The sequence below is a fragment of the Syngnathus typhle genome, linkage group LG3 (genome assembly GCF_033458585.1).
Source record: "Syngnathus typhle isolate RoL2023-S1 ecotype Sweden linkage group LG3, RoL_Styp_1.0, whole genome shotgun sequence".
NCBI lineage: Eukaryota > Metazoa > Chordata > Actinopteri > Syngnathiformes > Syngnathidae > Syngnathus > Syngnathus typhle.
In genome coordinates this window covers 110,079-136,645 of record NC_083740.1, presented here as the reverse complement: position 1 = coordinate 136,645, position 26,567 = coordinate 110,079, and the positions used below count along the sequence as shown (strand labels likewise).

Sequence of the window (26,567 nt, the reverse complement as noted above, 5' to 3'; positions counted from 1 at the left end):
CTCAACTTTTCCCACTCTGTTCATATTGAATTGGAATATTCCAATTGACTTTTCCGCAAAATATAACATGTCGTGGATTCCTGCGAGTGGGCTTGTTTTTCTCCCCGCTTCTAAATCTGCGTCACGTTTGACACCAAAACGCAACGTGAAGGGCCAAGCGGGCCTCGGGTGGTTTCCCACCGGACACATTTAGCAACCGAACCGCAGCGCAGGCCGAGCTCTCGTGTTCGCAAGGAACGAGGGAAGAAACCAAGCATTTCTCGCGTGTCTATTCCAACCAAATCGTTGTCAACGTCGCCCTATGCTCCTAAATTACGACTCCAACACAAGCTTGGACTTTCCTCAAAGCGGGCGACTAACAGCATGACGGCGCAATTTGCTCAGAGGTTCGTCGACAAGTGTTTAGATTTGATTTCACACCAAGATGTCCGAATACGCCTTTAAAAGTTCGACAAGTCATCTTAATGTTGTTGGTTGTGACGTACGAGTAGAATGCAATTTGTATTCAACGTTGCCCTCGTTGTTGTGTTCAGCGATTACCGCGTGGGCGAGGTGTCGGGAAGTTTGGGGGGGCAGCGGCAGAAGAATGGCGCGGCTTCCGCCAAGCTTTCGGCTCTCTTCGCCAGTGCCGTGCCGACGGCGAGCGTCCTTTTTCGGGCCGCTCCGCAGGTGAGTCCTGTCAAATCGCAACTGCCTTCCGGTTTGCCCTTTTCTCTTCTCCAAAAGGCTGAGCATTTGTTCAATCCATCCCCATTGAATGCAAGGCAATAAAGGCTCGTGTTGCATTCGAAGAAGGTGGCAAGCCGGACCACTTCAATACGCACCCTTGTAAACTGGGACCTTCCGGGCTCGGGCGGGGGGGTTGTCTCCGACGGACATCGCATTCCCCATCCTGAATGATGGCATTTTTTGACCTCAACTTTCGTCCCACCAGCTTCCACGTCGCAGCGAGCAGTCGGAGTATCCCGAGGTCAAGGTCAAAGGCGGCAAAAAGTCCAACGGGGAGAAAACCGGCGTGATGAAAACGGGAGCCGAGCGAAAGCTGGAGAGCAGGTCAAACAAAAGCGCTCTTCATCTGTCTTTATGCCTTTGGCTAGTGGGCTAAGCGCTAGCAAAGCATAGCATAGCATAGGGGGGAATTTGACCACACAAAGCGCTACTTTTGATGAAGCGATCCATCAAGTCGTTATTTCGAGATAAATGAATGTCAAGCTATGATTCTACTTGGGCTCGAGCACTAAGGCTTATTTGAGGCCCATATTTGCCAGAATAGAATGTCAATTTTTCTAAAACAAAATGGGGCAGGTGCACTGATGTGCAACGGGGAAAGAATTGCCTCGATGAAGATTAAACATGTCGGATTTGAAACGGCCACTAATGGTTCGGCAGGGAGAAAAGCCTGCGCAGCGCCGACGAGGCCGAGCGGTCGCCGGCCGCTCGCAAGAAGCGCGGCGCCGGGGAGGCGGGGCTGGAGAAGGGAGCGGAGCACCGGCCGCCCAAGCGCCGGCAGCAGAAAGAGCTAGACGAGGATGGCAAAAACCAGAGGACGGTCTTTGTGGGGAATCTGCCCGTCGGCTGCACCAAGAAGGTTGGTGCGACCTTTGACCCCGTCCGGCCGTTCATTCGTGTGTTTCTAGGTCTCATGTGCTCTTTCTCAAGGTTTCTGGTTTTTTTCCCCTGGTAGGATTTTTTGGACTTTTTCCTTGCCCTTTTGGGAGCTTAAGATCAGGAGATGCTGTGAGAAGAATTGTCAATTGTTTGTCTATGTGAAGCCCTTTGAGACTGCTTGTGATTTAGGGCCATACAAATCAACTTGACTTGACTTGACGACGCGTTGTCGCTCCCCAGACGCTGCTGCACCTGTTCCAGGCCGACGGCGCCGTCGAGTCCATCCGCTTCCGCTCCATGGTAACCGAAGCGTGCATTTTCATTTCAACACAAACAAGTCAAACGCTGCTCGGAAGTCACAAGGCGGTGTGCGTTTCGGGTGGCCGCAGGTGCGAGAGGACCCAGCCGTGTCGCGCAAAGTCGCCGCCATCAAGTGAGTGGGCGCACGCGCTAGGTGACACGACGCGTGCCTACGCGCACACGCACTCACACGGCCTTGTTGTGTGCGTCAGGCAGCAAGCTCATCCGTCTGCACGGAGCCTCAACGCCTACGTGGTCTTCAAGGAGCCTCGGGGGGTCACCAAAGCGCTACAAAGGTCGGTCACCTGCCGGCCGCAGTCACCCACCGCTGCCTCCCTTCCCCCTGACTCCTCCCCTTGGGCCATTTTGTCCCCCGCAGGAACGGCACAGAGTTCGAGAAAGATTTCCTCATCCGCGTGGACCGCGTGAGCTCCAAGTCAGTCCAAAGCGTGAGTCACCGGCGTTAGCGTGGCTATGTGCGCGCGCTCCAACAAGACAGTGGATGTGATCCGGTGGCTCTCTGCGTCCTCAGCACGACCACAAGCGCTCTGTGTTCGTGGGGAACCTCAACTTCGGTGAGTCCTCCGGCCGGCCGGCCTAACCCGCCGCTGCCACGCTAACGTGTCCTCCCTCCATCAGAGCTGCACGAGTCGGCGTTGCGTCGCCACTTTGAAGTATGCGGCGCCGTGGAGGCCGTCCGATTGGTGCGCGACCGCCACACGGGCCTGGGCAAAGGATTTGGTTACGTTCTGTTTGAGGTACGCTCGCTCGCGCTGGGCCAATGCGGGACGGCCGCGTGACCTCTAACCCCTGCCGCCTCCTCCTCAACGGTCAGAGCGGCGACTCGGTACAGCTGGCGCTGACGCTGGAAGGCAGCAAGCTGCAGGGCCGGACCATCAGGGTGAAAAGGTCTGTGGAGAAGGAGGCGGGAGGCGCCCCCCGGAGGACGACGGCGGGAGCCCTGGGCCAAGGTGGGCGCCGCCCGGCTCAGTTCCACGGTGAGATGGTCAGCCCCGATGCCCCGAAACGAGCAAAAAAGCGGCGGCCGAGAAGGCCGTGAAAAAAAGTTTGGGCTTGCCAAGAAGACCGCCCCAGTGAAGTGGATTAAGAACTGTTGCTTGGCTGCCATCTTGAGACACTTTTGTAGCATGTCAAATGCAGTTTTGAACCCTTTAATGATTTTCAATGAAGTACAAATGTGATTGGAGCGTTCGCCTCACCTCTCTGACTAAACGTTGGAGTCAACTTCCAAATTGGTAAACATGACAATACGTGACAGCTGAGGCGCGGCGGCATACTGGTGAGCGGCACCTACTGGTGAGCGGCACCTACTGGTGAGCGGCACCTACTGGACTGGAGACACATTGCAGCCTCGCCTCACATCACGCATTTGAAAGGCAAAAATAAGGCCGGGTCGGTCGGGCAAGGCACAGATTGAAAAGGACGTTTGCGGCAGCACACCGCCACCAAACGGAAAGCGCTGCGACTTGATCAGAAGCTCGCAGGCCACGCTTGACTCCAGTAGAGGTGCCCGGTAACACACCCTGCTCAAAGCAGTTTGGGGTGGGCCGGGTTGGGCCTGACGGAGGAAAAGGCTCCGATGTGCGTGACCAGGTTGGGTTCCACGCTGTGCGCCCACTCTCCGGGCGTGTCGCGGAACACCTGGTAGAGAACCGTGTCCTTGGCGTTGCCCTGGAAGCAGAAGGCTCGGTCCAGGTAGTCGGCCACCCTTAGCGAGGCGTTGCCCGGGTACAACATGGCGGGCGTGCAGCACTCGGTGGCGGGCGACACGGCGTACAGCTGCGGGGACAGCCGGCGCAGCTCCAGCAGGTAGTGGCGACCCAGCAGCTCGGCGCCCGCCATCACGTACACGGCCAGGAGCGCCAGGTGGCCGGCCGACATGCGCAGGGACCAGCGGCACGGGTTCCACACGCTCAGGAGCTGCAGCAGCAGGGTGGCGCCCAGCAGGCCCAGACCCAACCACTCCAGGATGCGGTAAAGTTCCGGGTTCCAGTAGCGCTGCAGCCGCTCGGGGTGGAAGAGCTTGATGTAGAGCGAGCGTGCGGCAAAACGCCGTCTCAGGAGATCCTTCACCACGCCGAAGAAGTCCGGATGAGGCAGGGCGTCGTCCTCCAGGACCAACATGTTCTGGGGCAGCGCCAGCTGGAAGGCGCGGCGCAGGCAGAACACGTAGTCCCGCTTCTCGCGCTCAAAGGTGTTGGCGGGCCGGCCTAGGCGCTGGCCGGCCGGCCGGCGGATCACGCGGAAGTGGCGCTCCAGCAGTACGGCGTCCTCGTTGGCGTCCGGCCCGCTCTCCACGTCGCACAGCACCACCTGCCGCGGGACATTCGTTGGCCTTAAAGCGCACGTTTGACATGGCCTTTTTCATCCTCCGCATTTGTGCTGACAGACAAAACTCAAGTTCCAGGAATGGCTGTCTTTGGAAGGAGAAGACTACAACGGAAAGAAAGCACCACGCGCGCCAAGCACCGCCAGCGGCGACCCAAACGGCGCATTCGTGCGGCAACGCACCTGGGCGCAGGGCCGCTCCCCGCAGCCGCCCAGGAGACCACTCAGCTGCCGCGTCACCTGCAGAAGGTAGTGGTAAGGGAGAGCCTCGCGCCGCCGCCGCGTTGTCACCACGGTAACCAGCAGCTCGGGATGCTCGGTGGTGGTGGTGGCGGCGGCGGGGGTCGCCTTTTGCCAGAACAGCAGAGCGTCCTGACCGCGCCGCAGACTCTGGTGCAAGGCGTCCCGGCTCATGACGTCCAGGTAGGCCGAGCGCACAAAGTAGTAGGAGTGCGGCAGGCGGTGGCAGATGGCCGGAAGCGCCACGCAGAACGTCAGCGCAAACACCATCAGCGCCTGCGTGGCGGCGCCGACGCCGCTGCAGCAGCGCACGCCACGGCGCGGCGGCATCAACCGGCCGGTGGTCTCCTCCAAAAAACTGAAGAAAGTGCCGTCTCTGCCTCGGACATCTGAAGAACAAGGCAACAAAATGGTGGACATCAGCACCCACGTGCATTTTGGGAACGTAGCGTCGTCACCAGGCAATCTCGCGACTGGAATGGTCATCAACTACGTCCAAAATGGATAGGGGGGGGGGGGGGGTGCTTCGCCGGGACCAGCCGAAGGCATCATTGCATCTCTCACATTAGCTTGCATGCTATCTGTGCCAAATCGCTCACTAAAGAGACGATACTATGCTCTTAATTAGGTTTAACATCACAGCGACACCCTATGAGACAAACATGGATTTACAAAACATCAACACATTGTTCGATTTTGTCCCAGTGCTCGATCCCTCCCGGCCAGTGAACAAGCGGGTACTTGACTTCAACTGTTCAACTTATTGACTTGGCGATGACGCGTCCTAAGTGGGCCGTCAACACTTTTTTCCCGGACAGCGGTAGTGCACACAAAGTTCAATTTACTTTCGGTTTCTTTTGCAACTTAATGTTAACAAGACACAGCTACAAACTATGTACAAATAAGAAGAAATGACAATAAGTTCACAGAAAACTACTGATAACTTGAACCATGGTTAGAACTGCAACAGCTCCGCCCAGCGGCAAAAGACACAAGTGCGTGCCGACGCTATCAAAAGAATATTCCGCTTGACTCAAAAAGCCGTGGTTTCCGTTCACTGCGAGTACGGGCATATCGTCTGTCCACATGTGTTGCTCCAGCATTTGAGTTCAGGCGGGTCAGAAAGCACGTGGGCGGGCACTGCCCATGCCCATTGTAAGCAAGTTAATGGTATTCGGCATCATGCTAGTGGGCTCATTGCTTGTTTTTCATTGCCTCAAATGGTGACTTTCAATCTTGTCGCCATCGTGTAAAGGCCAAAAGCATCTGGAAAAACTCGTTTGGTAAAACGCATCTGATCTGTCAGAAGCCACGCCCCTCCGGGACAGCACACATTTGCGGCATTGACCTCTTGTCTGACTTAACGCGCAATGGTGACAACATTTCAATCATCGATGGGATCCGCAAGAGAAGCCATGGCAGCGCAGCGAGGCAAGCGCAGCGAGGCAAGCGCGTTGCCTCCAGGGACCTTCTGCGCTGCCATCGCTTCGAAGGCAAGTGTTTTGGCACAACATTTGTGCAAAAGCATGTTGCCAATTGAGCATGAGGAACTTGAGCAAAGTTATCATCAATGATAAATCACGTTACAATCGGCAAACATGAAACGCACCATATTCAAAATTGTCGCGTTAAAACGTGCTTTCCAACGTTGTGAGGTGAAAACGCGAACCGTGCTTTCTTTCTTTCTCTTTCTTTCTTTCTTTCTTTCTTTCTTTCTTTCTTTCTTTCTTTCTTTCTTTCTTTCTTTCTTTCTCCTATTATGGCCATCGGTCGGCAGCTGCAAAACTATTGCAGCGGAGCGAAACGAGCAAGTGGAGGAAGAGACGGGCGACGTTCGGAATTGAGAAACACTAGCTGGCTGCCTTTGCCTTGCACTTACCCGAAGCGAGCGAGCGAGCGTGCGGCGGCCGACGTCACTGCAATTTGTTGACCCTTCCTCACGCCGCTTCCTCACGCCGCGGCCTCGCCGTCACCTTCCGCCTTATGACGTCATTGTCACCGCTGTCTGTTCGGCTCACCGACTCGGACGTGACTGCGCTGCCGATGGCGCTCACTCACCGTCGCGAGGCGTGAAGCATTTGGCGGCCATTTTACGTTGCCGCCCGCTCAGCACGCCGAACTGAATTAGATCAATTTCCCCGCCAACGTTTTCGCGTTATTTTCTGCCTCCGTTGAAAATGGAAGCGCGTGTGGCGTACTGTTGTGCCAAAAATGGGCGTACTGTTGTGCCAAAAAGCTCTGGGAGAAATGCTACGTTCAATACGTACGATCGGTAACAATTCCATTTTATTGTTGATTTTCTAAGGTATGAGTTTGAATGAGCGCTAGTCTCAGATTCGCCTGCATCCTCCCCAACTCTGCTACTCTGAATGGTCGATGCAAACAGTCACAGTTGGTTTTGTGAGAGGCTCTCCTGACTCCAAACTGGGATCCCGAAACAAAACTTGCACTGGGGACTCGATGAAGAGAGGCAACGTAATATGGCTGCCCTCCGGCTTCAGCCGCGTGGGGCCTACCGATAGTCCAGTCCCCTTTCAGGTCGTGGTTAAACCGAGTTCGCCGACAAAAGGAGGAAAGGTGAGCTGTAGAAGGAGAAGCCGGAAATGGCAAGCGACAAGTTGCGCGCGCAGCAGGGCCAGGCCAGGCCAGGCCAGGTCGTTTCAGGCGTCGTGACCACAGCTGGCCACCAAGCGGCGCCACGCGACAGCTTTTGCCACAACCCGTGAAAAGGGGCTTGTCATGACATCGCTCATCAGAAGGGCTCTTTTGAGCACGCGCGCACAGTCTAAAAAATATAAACACGAATACGCTAGATATAGTTTCCCCCCAAAAAACGCGAATCATTTGACAACCGTTATAATTGTTGCGTAAAAAGACAATGCCACCCAAACAATAACAACCCACACAAAACCCTACAGTTCCATATTTTAATATTTTTTTTTAAAAAAAAAGATGGAATTTGCAATTTGCTCTTATTTTGGTGAGCCTCGGGGGAAATTCCGGAGTGCTGCTGCTGTTGCTGCTGCTGACGCCGCTGCCGCTGCATTCATGGACGCTGCAGAAAACTCGAAGAGAAAATCTCAATGCAACCCAAAATCTCCTGACTGAACAAAGTCATTTTAATCGCCCTACCCACCTCGTATCGCATTCTATGAAATCAACAGAGCCCCCTCGTTGGACCACGTCATTTATTTGTGTGTACATTTTACTGGTGAAGATACAAATATTTCATGCATTGATTTTCTTTGGTAGAAATTTGCTTTCCTAAAAGGTTCCAACAACTTCCCAAAAAACACGTTTGAGTGTTGATTAAGGCAAGAAAACGGCGGTTTCGCTTATTGTGACTTGGCAACAACATTCATAGGGTTTATTTATGGATGCCATCATCAAAAAGAGGAACGATAATTAAACACGGCTAATTGAATGGCCACGGCCAGCCGGTCCAGGTGACGTCATGGACGCGGAAGCTCAGCTATCCCACGGCGCGCGAACGCCACGCAACGCGACGCGACGCGTCCTGCACAAGAAAAGATAAGACCAGAGATGAACAAGTTGCCCGTGTGCACGCGTCTCGCGCACGCGCCACGCTGATTGACCGCCGCCGCAAACTCGAGCGAGCGACTCGACTTTCCCCACGAGAGAGAGGAGAGCTGAGCTGGCGCAAGAAGAACACGAAAAACAAGACCGGAGGAGGAGAAGAAGCAGAAAAGAAGACGGACATGACGAGCACGAGCAGGCCGGACGCGCGTGCGTGTGCGGAACAAGACGCCAAAAGCCAAGAGGTAAGTTGGAGTGCACGCGCCCGCGTGACCCTTTTCACATGACGACCGTAAAACTTTGGAGCAATAGTACGAAAACGACGTCACGTGACCGCCGGGCACGCGCACGTTCCGGCGGATCGGTCACGTGGAACAATGACCCCCAAAATCAGCTCACGCTCGTCTTGATTGCCTTCCGATTTGTAGCAAGAAAACTACAAATGAAAAAATACTTGATTGCAAATATCAGTTAGAAGGTGAGGCCACCCACAAATAGCCAAAATCCACCAGTGGCCGTTTGGAAAAGGACAAAAAAACAAACAAACAATTCTGATTAGCGCATAATCAACAGCCGTGAAAATTCAGTGCGAAGGGTGAAAAACCCCCCAACAAAATAAAAATTTCTTAAAAAAATTCAGGAAATAAGCAGCCCCTAGAAAAAGTGACACTAATTGTCAACAAAAAAGGTTCTGGGGAAAGCAAATATTTTAAAAGCTTTTACTGCAAGTTCCTGAAAGGTTCTCAACTAAGTTCTGACAGAAGGTCTCGGCCGGGTCAGCCTTTCTTGTGAACGTCACTCGATGCTACTTTTGAACGTTTGTGTGTGTTTGGGAGGATTTGGAGCTGGCATCGGCGTACGTTTCGGACGCCCAGTACAACAGGAACGTCTTCTTTGACACGTCTCCGCCGGCCGTCCGGTGAGGGGCCAGCCGTCGCCGCCCGCCGCCCGCCCACCAGACGCTGCGGGTGACTGACGCGTGGCTTTCTCGCCAAGCGCAGGTTGTACCTGCTCTACAACCGCCGACTGGCTCAGGTGCTGCTCTACTTCTTCATCCTGCTGGACTTGAGCTTGGCCCTGTGGGAGGAGCCTGCCGTGGTGCCCCTGCCACCTTGGGTGAGCCTCGGCGTTCTGGCGCAGGCCAACGAGGGGCAGACTATGAAAGCGGCGGCGCGCTTTGCCGCCAGCGCGTCGGGCTCACGGAGGGCTACCGTTTGCTTGCAGGCCACCATGCTGGCGGAGCTGCTGTGCCTGCACGTCTTCGCCCTGCGCCTGGTGCACTACGCCAAGGTCATCCCACGAGACAAGTTCTGGAAGGACCCCAAAAACATTTGCATGATTGCCATCTTGGCGGTAGGAGGAGCTTAGTGACGTCACAGGGTTGGGTGGCCGGGCGTCGCCGGGCGTCGCTGGGCGTCGCCGGGCGTCGCCGGGCGTCGCCGGGCGTGGCCGGGCGTGGCCGGGCGTCGCCGGGCGTGTCGCAATCACATTTTCACTTTGCCCTGGAAATTGCCAAAAAGACATTTGCAAGACCGTCCTGAAAGGTCGGAGCAGGGATTTGACATCCTTAGCGCTCTCCCCAATGTTCTTGCAACATTCAACAAGGTGCTGAAAGCTCTTGAACAAGTTGTTGGAAGGTTTCCAGAAGGTTCTGGAAATTCCTTCAAATGAGTTGATGTAAGTTGTGGTTCACAAAAGATTCTGTTTTCACTCTTGATGAAGTTCTGACACTCTCCTGGCCATCGGTGGCCACTTCCTGCTTCTTTGCTTCCTGCCTGAGCGCAAATGCGCTGAGACGGCATAGCAAAGATTTCTGCTGAGTCGGCATTGCGCTCAAAGTCTCGGGTGTCTAAATGCAGGATTGGAGGACGCTCCTGCAAATGTCAAGAGCGGGCAAAAAGCATCCCATTCAAATGCACTCCACAAATGGAAAGCCCTGGCTTACAGGCATGTGTGTGTGTGTGTGCGTGCGTGCGTGCGCGTGCGTGCGTGCGTGCATCTCAGCTGATGCTCGTGGACATGATCGTCTATGGCGCTCTGCACGCCGCCGGCTGTTACGCCCTCCGCTGGTCGCGAGTGCTGCGACCGCTCCTGTTGGTCAACGTGACGGAGGGGCGGCAGGTAGGTGGCGCTCCTAAGCACGTCTGACGGGACTGGGCCGTGTCCACGCTCACTGTGCGTGTGTGCGTGCGTGCGTAGCTGCGCAGGGCCATCCGAAGCATCCGCAACGCCTTGCCTCAGATCTTGACCGTCTTCCTGCTCTTCATCTTCAGCATTCTCATCTTCTCGCTGATGGCACTCAAACTGTTCAGCAAGCGGTGAGTCTTTGACTTCCCGCCGTCCGCTCCTATTCATGTCGCTGGCGAGCGAGCTGACTAACGCTGCCAGCGCAACGCAGGGGCCTGAAGACGTCGGAGGGCGCAGCGTACTTCTCCAACTACGCAGACGCCGTGTTTGATCTCTACGTGCTGGTGACCACGGCCAACAGCCCCGACGTCATGTGAGCCGCTCGGCCCGGCCCGCTGCCGCCGCCGCCACTGCCGCTGACGTGCCTTTGCGCTCAGGATGCCGGCGTACGACGCCAGCTCGGCCTTCGCCCTCTTCTTCATCGTCTACATCCTGGTCAACACCTTCATCTTCATGTCCGTCTTCCTCGCCGTGGTCTTCAACAACTACAAGAAGTACTTGAAGGTGAGCCGCTGCAAACATGCCAAGACGGAAAGAAAGCGCGCGTGGCTGAATGACCCTCCCCCCCCTTCCTCCGCCTGGCAGGAGGAGGTGCGGCTGCTGGTGCGGGCTAAGCGGCACAAGATGGCGCGGGCCTTCGCCGTGCTGCAAGAACACCCCGAGGACGGTGGCGCGGGCGAGCCGCGGGTCAGCCGCGCCAGCTGGAGCCGCCTGGTCCGATCGGTCCAGCCCGACATGGGCCGCGCCCACACCGAACTGCTGTGGAGCGTCTCGGACGACCGAAACCGCGGCGCCGTCGGTATATCACGCGCGTGCCTGCGCGCCGAGTCGCTCACGGTGGAGGTGACGTTGCGGCTGCGCGCGTCTCCTCTCAGACAAGAGGGCCTTCGTCCAGCTGGCCGACCTGCTCAACATCCAAGTGATGACCCTCAAGTCCAGGCCACACCCGCTGGGCCGCCTGTGCCCCGCCTTCTACCGCTCGGCCCCCAGCCGCCTCCTCTGCCGATTGGTTCGCCACAGGTGAGGGGGCGTGGCTACGTGTGTGGGTGGGCCGCTGACACGGCGGCTTTGCGTGCGTTCGTCCGTCCGCAGGGCCTTTGCGGTGGCGTACGACGTGATCATCATGATCAACGCGGTGTTCATCGGCCTGGACGAGGACAAGCCCAGCGTGGGCTACTCGGAGTGGGCCTTCCTGGTGCTCTACCTGCTGGAAATTCTCCTCAAACTCTACGTGACCGAGCCCCGTAGCTTCTTCGCCGCGCACTGCTTCTGGAACTGGTCAGCGCCTGCCTGCCTACCTGCGTGGCTGCCTGCCTACCTGCGTGGCTGCCTGCCTGCCTGCCTGCCTGCCTGCCTGCCTTCTACAACTTCTGCTTACTTGCAAGTTCTTTGAAGGTCCTTGTACAGTTTGTCTTACTTTGTGTTTGCAGGTTCGACACCATCATCGTGGTGTGTGCGCTGGTTGCCACCGTCATCGACAGCGCCCTCCAGTCATGTGAGCTCACTTCCTATTTTCTGCTCCTGGCAAAGCTCCTCAAAGTTCCGGTCACAAGGTCACCGAGGGTCTTTGAATGTCCTGAAAGTTTTGTGCGATTGCTCAGCAAAGTGTGGGGAGCGTCCTGCTCCTCCTGCATGTAGTCCTGGAAGTTCTTTCTTCCAAGCGCTCCAGAGCATTTTCAGGTCCACAAAGTAAGTTTTTAGAAAGTGATGGATGTTCACATCGTCTTTAGAAGTTGCTCAAAGTACTTGATGCTTGTGTTTTTGTCTTTGCTTGTAAGTCCTGTGCAAGTTCTTCCAAGGTCTTGGAGGTTCACAAAGGGTCCTGAGAGTGTTTAACACATTTGTAGAAGGTGGTGAAAGTTCTGAAAGACTTCGATCAGTTGAGAAGCTCCTGAAAGAAAGTGCATGGAAGTTTGTCGAAGAACAAAGTCCTTACAGCAGTTGTGGTGCTTTTCAGCGGGTGGCTACACCAGCCGCCAGATCCTGGACATCGTTTTCATCCTGCGAGTGCTGCGACTCATTCGAGTGGTAGACAGCATCAAGAGGTAGCGTTATGATGTCGTCAAAGTCACGTCATGGCAAGTGGGCCGCAGATTAGCGTGGCTATTTGCACTGTTGCCCCGCCCGGCTAGCTTCATTTGAAAACATAGCATAGAAGTGCTAATGATTAGCATTGGCAGTCACGTTGTCGCCCCTGCTAGCTTAACGCTAACACGTGATGGGAAATTAACGATTGCGTTTGCCCTGCTAGCTTAATCCCGACATTGGAATGAAAAATGCTATATTCTGGCTAACGGCTAGTGAGCAGCATGGCGAGTCGCGGTGTTGTCCGTCTCCGTTCAATGCCAACGTGTAACTGGGAGCGCCCGCCGGGGCTGGGCTAACCACGTGACTTTTACCGTCAGGTTCCGCACCATCATGAACACCCTGATCCGCATCGGACCGGCCATCCTTACCTTCGGCCAGCTCATCCTGGTAAGGAGGCGTCGGCAGCTCTGGTCTAGGACGGCGGCGGGTGCGCTCGACAGCGGCTGAAAGGCCCTGCCTGCCTCCCTCCCTCCCTCCCTCCCTCCCGGGCCAGGTGGTGTACTACGTGTTTGCTGTGGTGGGCATGGAGCTGTTCAAGGGCAAGGTGAAGTTCGAGGAGGACGACGCCGCCGCCGGCCCGGCCGCGGCTGACTGCGGGAACCCGCTGCTGCGGGGCAGCGCCTTTGCCAGGCTGGGCTACTGCAAGAACAACTTCAACAATGTGCTCAACGCCTTCGTGCTGCTCGTCCAGCTCACTGTGGTCAACCAGTGGCACGATATCCTTGCCAGCCGTGGCGCCGGGCCGTCTTTGCGCGCGTCTTTGCGCGCGTCTTTGCGCGCGTCTTTGCGCGCGTCTTTGCGCCGTCTTTGCGCTCCTTAACGTCCGCTCACTCCTGAGCAGCGGCTTTTCGGCCGTCACCCACAAGTCGGCCCGGATCTACTTTGTGCTCTTTCACATCACCGTTGTCATCATCATCATCAAGTGAGCCGCCCGAGGTCCCTCCCGCCTGCCGGCCCGCTGGCCGGTCCTGACGCAGCGCTCTCCTTCCCGTTGCCGTCAGCATCTTTGTGGCGTTTGTGCTGGAGGCCTTCTTCCTGGAGTACACGCTGGACAAGAGCAACCTGCACAGCGAGCTGGAGAAGAAGATTGAGGAGCTCCAGTTGGGCGTGGCGCAGTGAGGCCGCCGCCTGCCGCTCGCTCTCGTGCCGCTCTCGTGGACTTCCTGGCTACCTGCTCTTCACTTAACATGCGTGCGTTTGTGTGTGCGCCAGGGAGGTGCTGGAGGACAACCTGGTCAACGCCATGGAGACAAGTGAGCAGGAGCAGCCGGCCGACCCATCAGAGAGCGTGGAACCCAAACTCATGTTCAAAATTGCCTCCAAAAGTAGGCTGCCGCGACCGCCGGCATATGGCGCGCGCCACATCAGGAAGTAAGGCTGTGTGTTGTGCGTGCGTGTCAGGGTATCGGACGGTGGACGCGTTGCTGCAACGCCTGTTTGAGGCCGACTTGGAGCAGGAGGATGGCGACGACGCTCACGATGCCAACGGAAACTTTGCCAACCCGTCTTTCGGCTCCGCTTGAAACGTCTTTGGCAATAAAGTTTGATTTTTTTGCACGCGCTCGTCCAAGACCGTCACTCAAACCGTCCATGAACCGGTCGCCAAGCAACGTACGCCAAGAAGGGGCCGCTCAGCGCAGGTGGAAGGCCACGACAATCCCACCCTCCCAGCGCCTACACCAAGGTCGACGGCCGGCGGGCCACGTGCTGGGCCGCTACGTATCTGCGTTGTGGCTGCTTGCACGGCTGCATGGTTGGCAGAAAAAAGAGCCACAGTCGTCTCAAGGGAAATGGATTGATTAATGATTGGATAAATAGGACGGATTATTTACAGCATTCGTGGGGATTGACGCATGCTGAGTCAGCCACCGCCAGAGAAGTTCGGGAAGTCCACAGGGCAAACAAAAAGTGGAGCTCTTAGTATTATCTAGCGGACAGGGCCTTCTCCCTGGAGCTGCCTTTGACTGGCGTTTTGAAGCGGGACCACCTGGCGGAGGCGACGCCACCCGACGACGCCGGCTCCTGCGAGGCGCTGCGCCGAATGGCCGCCGCCAGATTCCTGGGCGGCAGCACGGGCACGGTCGGGGCTCGAACAGACAGCGGCGGCCCTCTCAGGGGGGACGGGCTGTCGGTCCTGCAGTGGGTGGAGCTAAGGCTGCGGCGGGACCCCGAGAGGACTCGCAGGGGCGCACGAGGGCTGCCGGCCTGGTCGCAGGCAGCGCCGGCCGTGCGTGGGCACCCGGACGACGATCTGGCTGCAGACTTTGGTTGACTCTTTTGCTTCCTGCGGACACAAAAGGACAATCAAGACAGGGACGACTGCAAAGTCTTTGGAAGAACAAGACTCAACCTGGGAGTGGAAGATGACGCAGACGACACCAGAGGAGACTGAGCTGCGGGCGCTTTCCCGGGAGGTCTTCCGATAGGCCTCGGGATCCGGCTCCCGGACCCCACCCGGTCCCGCCGGTCTGATCGGGGGACGCCGGAGTTCCTCTCCGCTCGGTCCGAGGCGCGCGTGTCCTCCTCCGATCCGGCGGCGGACAAGCTTTCCGAGGGCCCGCGATACTCGCCGTCCCCCGAGGACAACGAGGACGAGGTCCCGGAGCAGAGGCGCCTCCGCATCCAGCGACTCTGTTGCCTCCGCACCAGCACCCGGGGCGAGTCCACGTCGCCGTGTCGCTGAAGGCGAGCCCGGGCCGACGGGGAGCGCCGCACCTCGGACTCTGAGATCAGAAGAGGAATTCTGCTCCTGATTTGGCTCCCGAGGGCCACGGGAGGTTCCGATTTGGTGCGCGTCGGAGAGGCTTCCTCGTTGGATGATTTTTGGCGCAGAGGCTCGGCCGAATGCGGAGGTTCCGACGAAAAGACGCTGGTCTCGGCCGGACGGCTCTCGGACGGCTCCCAAGCATCTCGGACCGGAGGCTGGGGTGCCGAGCCTTCCGTCTCCCGAGCGGCGTGCCCGTTGGAAGACATGATATTCAGGTGGGAGGTCTCTGCTATGTGGACAAAGGTACGCTCCACTTTGGTAAAGGGGGGCGACGCTGGCGCGACAGGGGTGGGCGGCCGCGCGTCCAGTCGCAGAGCGGCGGGAGACAGCGTCTCTGACAGGCGAGTCATCTCGGAGTCCCGTTCCTGGCGGGGGATGGCTCCGGAAGGGGTGGACAATTCGCCCTCGGCCGCCTGCTCCCCGGAGGGGGACTTGCGAGTGTCACCCGGGGAGAAGAGGACCAAGGTCTTGGAGGCGTCCTCCAGGTCGGGGTCGGCCTCGGAAGGGTGCTCCCTGGCGCCGCGCTGGTCCTCGGCCATGAGCGTGGAAGGCGCGGCGTCCTGGCTGCGCTCGGAGCTCTTGGGACTGGCCTCGCTGTCGGACTGGCTCTTGGTCACGTCGTCGTCTTTGGGGCCGCCGGGTTCCTGCGGGGTGTCGTCGCTGGCGGCGAAGGCGCGCCGCTGTGGGAGACTCCCCGTCAGCATCACCGTCAGGAAGTCGCCGCGCTTGGCCTGCAGCTTGGGCAAGATGTGGAAGCGCTCGCGCTCGTCGCCTTTGGTGCGGTAGTCGGGCGAGGCTGGCGGCGAGGAGGCCGCGGGTGAGGCTGGCGGCGAGGAGGCCGCGGCCGAGGCGGCCACCTGAAAGACACACGCGGCTGCCGTTAGGGCCAAAGAGCAAAGTTGTGAAAAAAGCCCGGCCTGGCCCGGCCCGGCCCGGCCTGTTTGAGCACATGGCCTTTCTGCGCCCATCTTTTGAGCTTTTGCAGTCGGCGCAACACAAAAGGGCGCCGCGCCGCGCATACAGAAGGAGAAGAAAAAAGAGCCCAGCAGACGTGTGGTCACTGCCCCCCCCACCAAATCTTTTGTTTTAATGCGATTCTCTTGGTACACCAGCTGCTCAGGATTGTCTGATGACTTGACAAAGCAATAAAAAAAGGCACAAAAATGCAAATTGCAGTTTTCTTCATCAACATACTACGTGTCGGTCATCTCCATCCTGGTTTGCATGCTCGGAGAGGTCAACTGCTTTCTACAAAAGTTCATGCTTGGCTTTGGTCGGCAAAAAGAAAACAATTCTTCCCAGTGATTACATTTTATTGCAAAACAAAAGACATTCGACGACTTGATCCCAGCAGCGTAGCTTGAAAAAGAGCAGGCCCAAGCTCGTGACGTTTGTTCTTACCAAATGAGAGAAACATGAGTGGAGCGAGAAAAAGGGACACGCTGGACAATTCAGAGCTGCTCCTTGCTTGGCAAGAATCCAAAGAGAATTTGCCTGTGTTAGCTGAGCGCTAACACCCTATCAAATTGGGCCAAAGCCATCACCGACCGACCGGTTGGTTGAGAAATGCCGGCCGGCCGGCATCCGTTGGAGCCAAATTCTTCGCAAGTCATTTGGAAGTCAAGCCAAGTCACGGCGGAGCCATGGGCCGCTTTGAGTCGTGAAGGCCGTGAATGAAAGGCGCTCACCCAAAACGCCATAGCTTGCGCTAATAGCATGTGGCCCGCCCACTCGCTCCAAAAAAAGAATCCCTCAAGAAATGAATCGCATGCTTGCGCACTCCACTGAGGATTCATTTGGATGCTTCAATCCTTTACGCCAAAGTACCGTTTGTGAACCGTTTGGATTCATCCTTCATTAAACGGACAGCGATGACATATTTGCCCTACCAATCCAGGCGTGCATGACAATTGGAAACGCTTCCCGTCTTAATGCTACAGCAACTTGATAACGTGAGCATTTGGCTACGGTGCTTGGCTGATGAATGCTAATGAGTGTTGGCCTAACTAGCTAGCTCGCGATGGAGTTCATCTTTTCCATTCCTTCTTGCTCTTGGGCTAACGTAGTGCAAAAACACACATTGCTTGTACTTCATCACCCTGTAATCCCAAAACAACAGAGAGAAATGGATGGATGGATGGATGGATGGATGGATGGGTGGATGGATGGATGGGTGGAAGAAGGTAAAAAATGTCTCCCGCTAGGATCATTGCTCTACTTGAGGTATGTTTGGAATACGATGGGAATGTCACATTTGACTTTGCAAAGCATTGCTGACTTTCACCACGCAAACAGTCGAGTGCTAAGCGGGCATGGCAACAAAGCACGTTGCGGCTCTGCTGGAAGCATGCGAGGGGAGGAGGGGAGGAGGGAGGGAAGGAGGGGAGGGAGGGAAGGAGGGAGGGAGGGAGGGAGGGAGTGAGTAGCGGCACTTTGTAGTGTTAGCAGCGTTCTAGCGTCACCTAACTCCGCCTCCTTCGCCGTGTGGCGCGTGGCTCTGCGCGTGCAACGTAAAAGTAGCAGCTAGCCTATTTGAGCTTATACATTCTATATTAGCAAAGTGAAGCGGCGGCGGCGGCGGCGAAAACGCAAACAGGAAGTGGTGCATATTCACCCAGTTTAGCCCTTAAAAATGTGGAACGAAACGTGTTTGGGATATATATCGATATATATATGTCTACGGAAGCCCCGTTCGTTTCCAGATCGGTGAATGGCCGGCCAGGAGCTCCAACAGTCACAGCGTGACTCACGTACGTACATGCGCTGTAGCATTATTGCGTCCGTGCGGATGACGACGGCGATAAAGTGCAGCAGTGACAAACTGAACGCAGTGACAAACCGAACGCTCGCTCGCTGGCTCGCTGGCTGGCTGGCTCCAATGACCACACGCTAGCAAGTCTCCTGCGACCGTGCTATCAGCCACACACTAGCATGCTCGTGTCACTCCCGACTGAAGCAGGAATCGTTTTAAAAAGAAAAAAAATATACAAAAAGGATGAGAATAAAGTGGAGTGTTTCTGCTACAAAACGCCAAAGAAGCAACCAGTCAACGTGACGTGTGTCTTTGTCCTTTCCCTCGATCTTCATCTTTGCATACGTGTGCAAGTGGCATGTTTTGTGGGTTTGGTCACTCCCGGTCCAGCGCACTCCGAGGATCAACAAAAAAAGTCACAGAAAGAGTCCACAAAGTCCACTTCCTGTTTCTTCACAGGGACTTCCTGTCTTAGCGTTGAGCTTGTGCAACACGTTTGCGGGACTCGATTATTGCATCGTCAGCACCGGCTTCTGTGGCGCTGTGTGTGTATGTGTATGGGTGAGAGGGAGGCGAGGCGAGACGTGTTTCGCCGTTCGTTTCAGACGTGTTTCGCCGTTCGTTTCAGACGTGTTTCGCCGTTCCTTTCAGACCTGTTTCGCCGTTCCTTTCAGCTGCTCTTCTTATTGATGAATTTGGTGAACAGGTGCTGCAGCTGCGAACGCGACGCGTTGAGCGTCGAGTGTCTAGCGCGGGCGGGCCCGGCGACGTTGCTGGCGGCGGCAGCGCCGCCGGGCCCGCCGCAGCCCCCGCCCGCCGCGCCACCGTGCCGCCGCCACCATCCGGCGGCGGCGGCGGCGTGGGCGGGGCTGCTCTCGGCCGAGCGGCTCCTCTGGATGAAGGCGGCGCCCCCCCCGTGGGGGTAGTGCTCGGTCTCCAGGGTGGACGAGGAGAAGATGTAGGAGGCCAAGCGCCTCAGCTGATTGGGCCGCGGCTGGGGGCGGTACTCGTCCGGCTGCAAACAGACCAATCACAGAGAGGGGAAGGAGGTTAGCCGGCGGAAGCCTTTTGTTTTGTTTGCCAAATCCAATACACGCCCTTGACGTGGCTTCCTGTCCTCGGCTCCTCCCCTTCCCCTCCCTGAGCCAATCAGGCGGGGACGCAGCTGATTGGAAGCCTTTCGGCTGATTGGTTGAGGGTGACGAGGGGGGCGGAGCCTGTCCTTAGCGTCGCAAAGACCACGAGCGGAACGCACAAGATGGGAGGGAGGGAGGGAGGTCCAGGAGGCGGAGGAGGAGGAAGAGGGAGACCATCACTTCACCCTGAAGTGCGCTTTGCCTCAAAAGCCGCCCGGCCGATGACCTTGACGGAGCTCGAAAGACGCGCTTTCCACGTGGACGGACGGACGGACGGACGGGCATTTCCGTTGTCAACCCGGGTTGCTTGTGTGCAACCTGTCAGCAATACAGCGTGTTGCAAGCTGAAAAAGGGCTCGCCGCCTCGGGCGGGCGCAACCCATTTTGCCAACCCTTTCCACTTTGAAATGCAACCAAAGGGAAGTCTCAACTATTTGGAGGCGCCAAAACCTTCGAGAATGTGCAGAGAACCGGAAGGAAGCACAAGAACAAGGCTGGACGAGAGAAGTGGCTGGCAAACCGGATTGAAACAGAAGCAAACGTTGACAGTGCGGTCGGAGGTCTGACCCAGGACCGTTGTGGACTGCAACGGGACCAAGTTTGCACTCAAGCAAAGTAGCTCCCTATCAAAGGGTGTTCTTACCGGCCGCTGCGGTCCGTTGGGCTCCGACTCTCTCCGCCGAGGGCGCGCCGACGGCAGCGAGTGACACGCCGAGTGGCCGGGGCTGGCGCCGGCACCAAAGCTCCTCCGCGCCGCCGCCTCCTCCTCGGTGAGCATGAGCAATCCCCGGCCTTGCGTCTTGGGGCGGACCACCAGGTCTGAATGCAAACACGACAAACGTAAGCGGGGCAGACGCGTACGCGGGCTACCAAACCGGCTCACCTGGCCCCGCCCTGGTCTTCCTCCGCTCGTCCTGCTCCTCCAGCGGGCGCAGCTCCTCGGGCTCCTCGTCGGTGGTGCCCGACGTGGTGGGGTGGAAGTCTCGAAGCTCCGCCTCCTTGTCGATGATCACCCACTCCTTGCTGTCAAAGTCCTCTTCCTCGGCGAGCGGCACGGAGCGGATGAAAGCGTTGCTGTGAGCCTCCTGGTCGGCCGACGCCGCCGACACTTCCTGCCTGCCGCTGGCCTGCCGATCGCCACGGCAACCGGGGTCCACCGACAGCATCTGCGCCGGCTGCGACGAGTACACGTGGCGCGAAGGAGAGCCCAGCATGTCCATACGAGACCTGAAACACGTGTGGCCGCACCCCGCTTCAACAAGCTGCGTGCGTGCGCGCGCGTGCATTAGCACTGGAGGCAAACCCATCACCTCTGTCCATAGGCGTCCCCGCGTCCCTCGGCGGCGGACAGACGTTCCGACTCGGGACTGTTGACTCGACGGTATCTTAAGGACCGCCCCTGGCCCGTCGGTGAATCGGGAGCTCCGCCCCGAACCGGCGACACCGGACAGACGGCGTGCCCCGGGGCCTCTTCCTCCTACGGACACCATGACGATTTATGCTAGCCTGGCACAGCCCAGCCCAGCCCACCCCAGCGAGCCTTTAGAGCAGACCTTGTTCAAGCTGATCCTGAGTCTGTTGCGGTTGAAGTCCGTGTCCTCCCAGGGTTCGCCGGGCTCGCCGCCACGCTGGCCGAGCGACTCGCCAAGGGGTCGGGCCGGCGGGGGCGGAGCGTTCTCCTGGTCGCTCAGGTGCTCGTCCTGAAGGACGTCGTCAGTGTTCTCGCGCTGGGGGTCTCCGGGCACCGGCGTCACGATGGCCCTGCGTAGCGCCCCGTCCGGGTCAGAAACGAGCTGACGGCTGGCAGCTCGCTGGCAGCTCGCCTTACCCCAGCATGGCGGCGGTGGGCCGCGTGTTGTGCTGCGGTTGGGTGGAGGCGCTGGTGGACACGGTGACGTCGCTCCCCGCCTTCTCCCAATCGAAAGGCTCGTTCTCCGTGATGATCCGTTCCTTCATGCTGCTCTCGAACACTGACATCAGAAGCTGCACAGAAGCGTACTCAAGTGGAGCGCTAGCCGCTGGAGGGAAGCCGCTGATGCTCATTGCGCCAATCCTGGCCGGGCCCGGCCCGGCCCGGCCGCTCACCTGGTAGTCGGGTTTGGTGTAGTAGTCGAGGGCGAGCACGTGGTCCAGGAAGACGTTGAACTCGGACGGCATGTGTTTGAGCAACATGCGGTGGTCGTAGCGCTCTTTGATTTGACCCACTTGCTCCTAAACCACAGAGAGCACAGCGGCGGCAAATCCACAAAGAGCAAAACCAAACAGACGTCCATTTGGGCTGGAAAGCAAACGGACGTGCATTTGGGCTGGAACCCAAAAGGCTCGGAGCCAAACGGGCTGGCTCAAAGTCGATGGAAACGTGAACTCCAGGTGGCCTCCGAAATGCGAGCGGGACCGTTTTTTTGGTTTGGACTATGGTCCGCTATGGGATTTTTGAAAATCCAAATTGTCACAATGGCTTTAAGCTCACCTTGTCTTTGATTTTCCTCCAAGGCAGCTGGCCGACGGCAAACTCCACCAACATGTAGAAGAGCGACCACAGGTCGTCGTGGCGACCCATTTCCTGCCGAGACACGCCAGTCAGGCCACCCGTCGTCCGCTCGCCGCTAAATCAGCCCTCACCTTGTTTTTGTGCGCGTTGACCGAAGCGTAACGGACTGTCCCGCGGAATCCCGCTACCGTCCTGGGCTGCAACACAAAAGCGCCGTCACCCGTCGGACAGCAAAGCTCCTCGCGACGACGGAAAGGCCATGATTGAAAGCGCTTGGCTGTTCAAGAGCTGACTCGGCTGCTCTTTTTCACAAAATGGACAACTAACTTTGAGCTGCCGCTGAGCGAAAGGTGACAGGTGATGCACTTGCACCCCTCCCTCCCTCCCTCCCTCCCTCTGTTGCTATGGAAACCACTCACATCTCCGGTAACCATGGGGATGATGAAGGCATGCACGTCAAAATCAAAAGTCCAAAGGAACCAACTGGAAGAAAAGCAAAAAGCACATTCAACACACATGCGCAACCAAAATGAAAAAGACACAAATCATAATAACAATCTTCGTCGTCGTCGTCATCAGAAGAAGGATTCCAAAGTGAGGCAACGGAAACACGTCAGTCACACGTCGCTCGCCCAAACATGTTCATCAAAAGCGTCAGCATGCCAGCGGAAAGCTAACAAGTGTTAGCATCGCATCGGCGTCTTACCGGCCGGACCTCGCCGGTGGTGTTGGTGTACTGGCGGGCCAGACCAAAGTCCAGCATGTAGCACTTCCTGTACGTGGACGGCAGGCGACCCATTGCAAAGTTGGACTGCGCCCATCACAGCACAAGAAGCAAAATGCTCACAACGGACATCCCGCGCTAACGTGCTAACGCGGCGGCGGCAGCGGGCCTTTACAGGTTTGATGTCCCGGTGGAGGAACCCGACCGAGTGAATGGCTTCAATGGACTCCAGGATCTGCTTGCCGAGCCTGAGCGTGGTGCTCATGGTGAAGGTCCCTCGAGGCTGGCTGCGCCGCAGGTCGGCCAGGTTGCGACCCTGACGGCGCACGGGAGAGCTCATGAGCGAGGTCAGGGTTAGGTTTAAAAGCCTCTCACCTGAAGCTGCATCACCACGTAGTTGAATTTATCGTTCCTGCCGCAGCCGATGAATTTGCACACGTGGTTTTTACCTGCGCACGCACGGACAAAGGACGAGCTTGAGATGTGAGCCAGCCCCCCTCCCCCCACGCGCGCATGTTGCGGAACTCACCCTGCAGCTTCTTGAGCACGGCCACCTCCATCTTGAGGACCTGTTTGGGCTGCTGGGCCGACTCCACCTTGAGGGCCACGTTCTCCCGAGTCAGCAGATCCAGCGCCTCGTAGATCTCGCCGAAACCGCCGCCGCCAATCTTCTTCAGCTGCCACCGCGCCGCCAAAAAGGGACGCCCGTTAGCGACACCGACACTGTTTCCTTTTGCGTCTGACGCCATTTGCGCTCACTGACCACTTTCCATCGGTCCTTGACCATGCAGTTGGGCGGCAGGATGTCGGCCTGCTCGGCCGTCCCGTTCATGTTGGCGTTGTCCTGGTGGGCGGGGCCTAGGCACTGCATCTGCCACCCGTGAAGAACGCGAGCAGCTCCCAGCTTGAACGAGCCATTGATCTGCGGGGCGACAGCGTTAGCCGCTAACAGGGCGAGACCTCGTTCGGTCGGCTTCGGGGCGGGGCATTGCGGGCCGTGCGCTGCGGTCAGAGTTAAAGCGGCCAATCGCAAAAGTACAGTCAACCCCGCCGCGCGGCTTTTCAACGCGGGAGCCGGCGAGTGCCGTCCGTCCGAGTCGAGCGGGCGGCTGGTATCTGCGCTAATTGCTTATGCCTACTTAGCGCCTGCGTTTATCAAAAGACCGCATGCAAGGCGGGGGGTGGGGCGGAGCTGGGCGGAGCGGGGCGGGGGGCCTTCGTACTCACTGACTTAGCTCGGGTTGACTGTCACGATATGGAGATCCTCTGCGAATGAGTTGGAAGCGCAAACATCAATCCCCTTTGACAAGAAAACATGGCTAGGGGGCGCCCCACACTGTCGCTTTCAATTCCCCGCAAAGAATTGAAAGTCTGGAGCCCGCCCGCCCGCCCGCCAGCCAGCCAGCCAGCCAGCCAGCCAGGGAGGCCGTACGCATCGGTCGTCAAGCACGCGGCTGCGTTCGGGCGCCTCGCATGCGGCGCCGCCGGGGGCGGGGACGAGGCTTCTCAGCATCTGTGCCAAGCAGATGACCAATGGCAGCAGAGGCCCGGACCACAGAGTATCCTTCCGCCAAAGAAAAGGCGCTTCTTTGCTCGACCCCCCCCACTGACTCAAACGGTGACTCTGGCTGGAGTCGCTTTCGCCACATGTTTTGGATGCTTTGTCCGCAATGAAACGGCTCTTCAAATGGGAGAAATTGGAGCAAAGTCACACAAAGTTGAGCGCAATTTCGTCCACATTTGCTAGATCCGGACGTCATGATTCTGCCTGCCGCTGGACAAAACACGGTCCAAACGCTCCTTTGTGACAATAAAGCAAGGAAAGAACGGCCCAGATTGGCGCAAGCGGCGGCCCTTGCTCCGAGCCCCACCCGAGCCAACGCGGTCCAACCCGATCCGACGTCTTGAGCCAAGTGCGTACGCGTTTGCGGGTCCTCGTGGAGGAACTCTGTGGTCGTGACACCTCATCCCCCCCAAGGCGGGCGGGGTGGGGGCGGGCGGGCGGTCGGGCGGGCGGGTGCAGAAGCCAGCTAGCCACTTGGCATCATTCCCAGCTCACCATCGTTCTGAGCGCCAGCTCACAACAATTCCTCGGACGGCCTACGAACCAAAAAGATGGCGGTTAACCGGGGCCCGCCCACACGTGACGGCCAATGAGGGCCACGTGTCCAGTACCTATTCAATTGCTGTGAATGAGTTGGCGCGTCCTTGCGTATCGGCGAACGTGACAAAAGCGACACCGATCCAATCGTAATGGCACCGAACGGAGTCGGACCCGATTCTTCCATTCTAAAACGGTGCTATGGCGATGGAACGGGATGCTCTTTAGCTTGTTAGCTGTGATTGCTCAATGAACACTGTTAGCTAGCTCGGTGGCACCACGGAATGTGGAACGTACACTTGGAATTCACTTGGTGAGGAGCTAAGTTGGGATTTTGGTCTGAATGTCAATAAAAAGCCAACACAATGATTGTTTGCATGCCACAGCGGTGGATTCCCGTCGACACGCCAGCCAACATGACTTGCCCACGTGGATCTTGTCTCTCCAAACAGATGCGCCTCATGATTGTGCAGAAAAACACGCAGCACCCCCGAGAGGCTGGCACTTGACCAAACGGGGTGAGAAGAAAGTCCAGCCCTTGATGTTGCTCAACGTACAACGGCCGGACAGCCAGCCAGCCAGCCAGCCAGCCAGCCAGCCACTCGGTCATTTCGTCATCTACGGCCCGCAACATCCAAAAATGTCCCGAATCCGGAGAAGTCTCCGCACACGAGCAGCTCGGCTGAAAATGCCCGTGACCTTCCCTCTCTCAGGCGGCACCGCGCATCACAAAGGAAATTGCCACTGGGCTCAGAACATCATCATCGTCCGTCCGTCCGTAGGTCAAGGCAGTGGCTCGCGCCATCGTCGGCAGTCAAGTCCAAACTCGCATGCAAACCCACTGCACAGTCATGCGGCCTCACTGCGCACGCGCAGCTACGCATCCGCCGCTCGATAAATGTGGCCCGGCCTGACCCGACTCATGATGAAACATGCCGTTGACCGGCACCGCCCGTCCCGGCGGTAGAACACCCGCAGCGCCGGCTGCGGCGCTTCAACCTACCTGGCGCTCCTCCGCTTCCGCCTCTTGGGACTCTTCATTGGGAATTCACGAGAGAAGAACCCCCACCCACAGCTCGGTTCCGCTCGCGCAGCGGACCCGGCTCGGCCCGGCTCGGTGTGACGGCGGTACGCGCAATTGCGCTCCCGGTTCTGGTCCGGGTGGACCGGAACTAGAATGTGCGAGCGGTCCGTGGTTCTGCTGGGAGAGGCGCGGGATGTGCACCAATCCAGAACCGCAGAACCGCATCAGCGTTTTGTCCGCACTGCAGCCCAGCAATACCAGAGTCAAGTCACCTGACGAGCGCCGCAACAGCTTCCGCTACCCCCTTTCACAATAATAATGCTTGAGAAGACCAAAAAAGACAGCCCGCCGCCGCTGCTCTGCTCCAGAACGTTTTCCGCCAACAAGCCCACATAAACACCGGGGCTCCACTCCACCCAGACAAATAAATCAACACAAATAATTGTCATTTGTGCCAGTCAAAGATTCTGATCAAATATAATATTTGGACCAAGTTCTGTCCACTTTCAACTCTTGCTCTCCCATCCTACGTGAACGTTGATCCCTTCACACACTGCCGTTGTCTCGAGGTGAACTAGAGCACCTCAAACTTGTTTTGACACGGAGCGACAGCGGTTTCGGCCAGTTTTTTTTTTGGAGGGGGAGATTGCGCTTGCTGCTGGCAGCGGAGTGGGTGAGTCAGGCGCCATCAGGGGGCTCCCTTGTCCCGCGCAACCGAGCGGCACCTGAACGCCTCATGCTGCCTCCTCGGCCTGCTTCCAAACGACCAACGAGTCGTTGTTGTTGCCTTTACGTGCACGTTCAGGCCAATATGTAAAACACGCGCGCGCGCACACACACACATCAGAATTTGAGTTGTTGTTCGTCTGACCTCCTTGTTGTTTCCCGTCCGGACTGCTCCGAACAAGCAAACATCATCGTCACCCTTGCCTCCTGAGCTCCATCTTCATCTTCCAGCATCATCAGCACCGCGCATGCGCACCGTCGGTCCATTCGGCCGCGCCTTCATCAGTCACGGAAACGCGTTCGCTGCAACAGCAACAGCAACAGCAGCAGCAGCAGCAGCAGCAGCAGCAGCAGCAGCAGCAGCAGCAGCAGCAGCAGCAGCACCAGCAGCAGAACCAGAAGCAGCAGCAGAAGCAGCAGCAGAAGCAGCAGCAGAAGCAGCAGCAGAAGCAGCAGCAGAAGCAGCAGCAGAACCAGCAGCAGAACCAGCAGCAGAACCAGCAGCAGAACCAGCAGCAGAACCAGCAGCAGAAGCGC

At 57.6% G+C, this 26,567-nt stretch overlaps 4 protein-coding genes across 5 annotated transcripts; 2 read left to right on the top strand and 2 right to left on the bottom strand.

Moving 5' to 3' along the window:
- The first annotated feature begins 12 nt into the window (after positions 1-12).
- On the top strand, positions 13-3,115 carry rbm34 (RNA binding motif protein 34). Its single transcript, XM_061273268.1, has 11 exons — positions 13-386; positions 534-669; positions 935-1,053; positions 1,390-1,588; positions 1,849-1,908; positions 1,998-2,041; positions 2,121-2,204; positions 2,288-2,357; positions 2,441-2,483; positions 2,548-2,666; positions 2,744-3,115. The coding sequence occupies exons 1-11, from the start codon at positions 364-366 to the stop codon at positions 2,966-2,968; spliced, it is 1,122 nt and encodes a 373-aa protein (XP_061129252.1). The 5' UTR covers positions 13-363; the 3' UTR covers positions 2,969-3,115.
- On the bottom strand, positions 3,067-6,550 carry pgap4 (post-GPI attachment to proteins GalNAc transferase 4). The gene is made up of 3 exons (XM_061273267.1): positions 6,377-6,550; positions 4,441-4,886; positions 3,067-4,242 (listed from the first exon to the last, which is right to left on the bottom strand). The coding sequence occupies exons 2-3, from the start codon at positions 4,825-4,827 to the stop codon at positions 3,457-3,459; spliced, it is 1,173 nt and encodes a 390-aa protein (XP_061129251.1). The 5' UTR covers positions 4,828-4,886; positions 6,377-6,550; the 3' UTR covers positions 3,067-3,456.
- A 1,419-nt stretch (positions 6,551-7,969) lies between these two features.
- tpcn3 (two pore segment channel 3) lies at positions 7,970-13,866 on the top strand. Of its 2 annotated transcripts, XM_061274881.1 has the most exons (19): positions 7,971-8,279; positions 8,871-8,953; positions 9,036-9,150; positions 9,259-9,387; positions 10,039-10,155; positions 10,234-10,352; positions 10,433-10,534; positions 10,599-10,725; positions 10,807-11,020; positions 11,097-11,241; positions 11,314-11,499; positions 11,652-11,716; positions 12,179-12,266; positions 12,627-12,696; positions 12,803-13,025; positions 13,141-13,231; positions 13,311-13,424; positions 13,522-13,634; positions 13,711-13,866. In XM_061274881.1, the coding sequence occupies exons 1-19, from the start codon at positions 8,217-8,219 to the stop codon at positions 13,830-13,832; spliced, it is 2,286 nt and encodes a 761-aa protein (XP_061130865.1). In that variant the 5' UTR covers positions 7,971-8,216; the 3' UTR covers positions 13,833-13,866. The 2 variants fall into 2 exon arrangements, with proteins under 2 accessions (XP_061130866.1, XP_061130865.1); XM_061274882.1 differs by lacking the exon at positions 11,314-11,499 and having other exon boundaries at positions 7,970-8,279.
- A 224-nt stretch (positions 13,867-14,090) lies between these two features.
- ttbk1a (tau tubulin kinase 1a) lies at positions 14,091-26,244 on the bottom strand. The gene is made up of 17 exons (XM_061274883.1): positions 26,176-26,244; positions 22,943-23,101; positions 22,709-22,856; positions 22,555-22,628; positions 22,355-22,495; positions 22,162-22,266; positions 21,587-21,652; positions 21,435-21,527; positions 21,050-21,175; positions 20,793-20,947; positions 20,518-20,725; positions 20,275-20,441; positions 19,848-20,191; positions 19,608-19,783; positions 16,305-16,317; positions 14,660-15,899; positions 14,091-14,593 (listed from the first exon to the last, which is right to left on the bottom strand). Exons 2-17 carry the CDS (start codon positions 23,048-23,050, stop codon positions 14,233-14,235), a joined length of 3,525 nt encoding a protein of 1,174 aa, XP_061130867.1. The 5' UTR covers positions 23,051-23,101; positions 26,176-26,244; the 3' UTR covers positions 14,091-14,232.
- Positions 26,245-26,567: the final 323 nt, after the last annotated feature.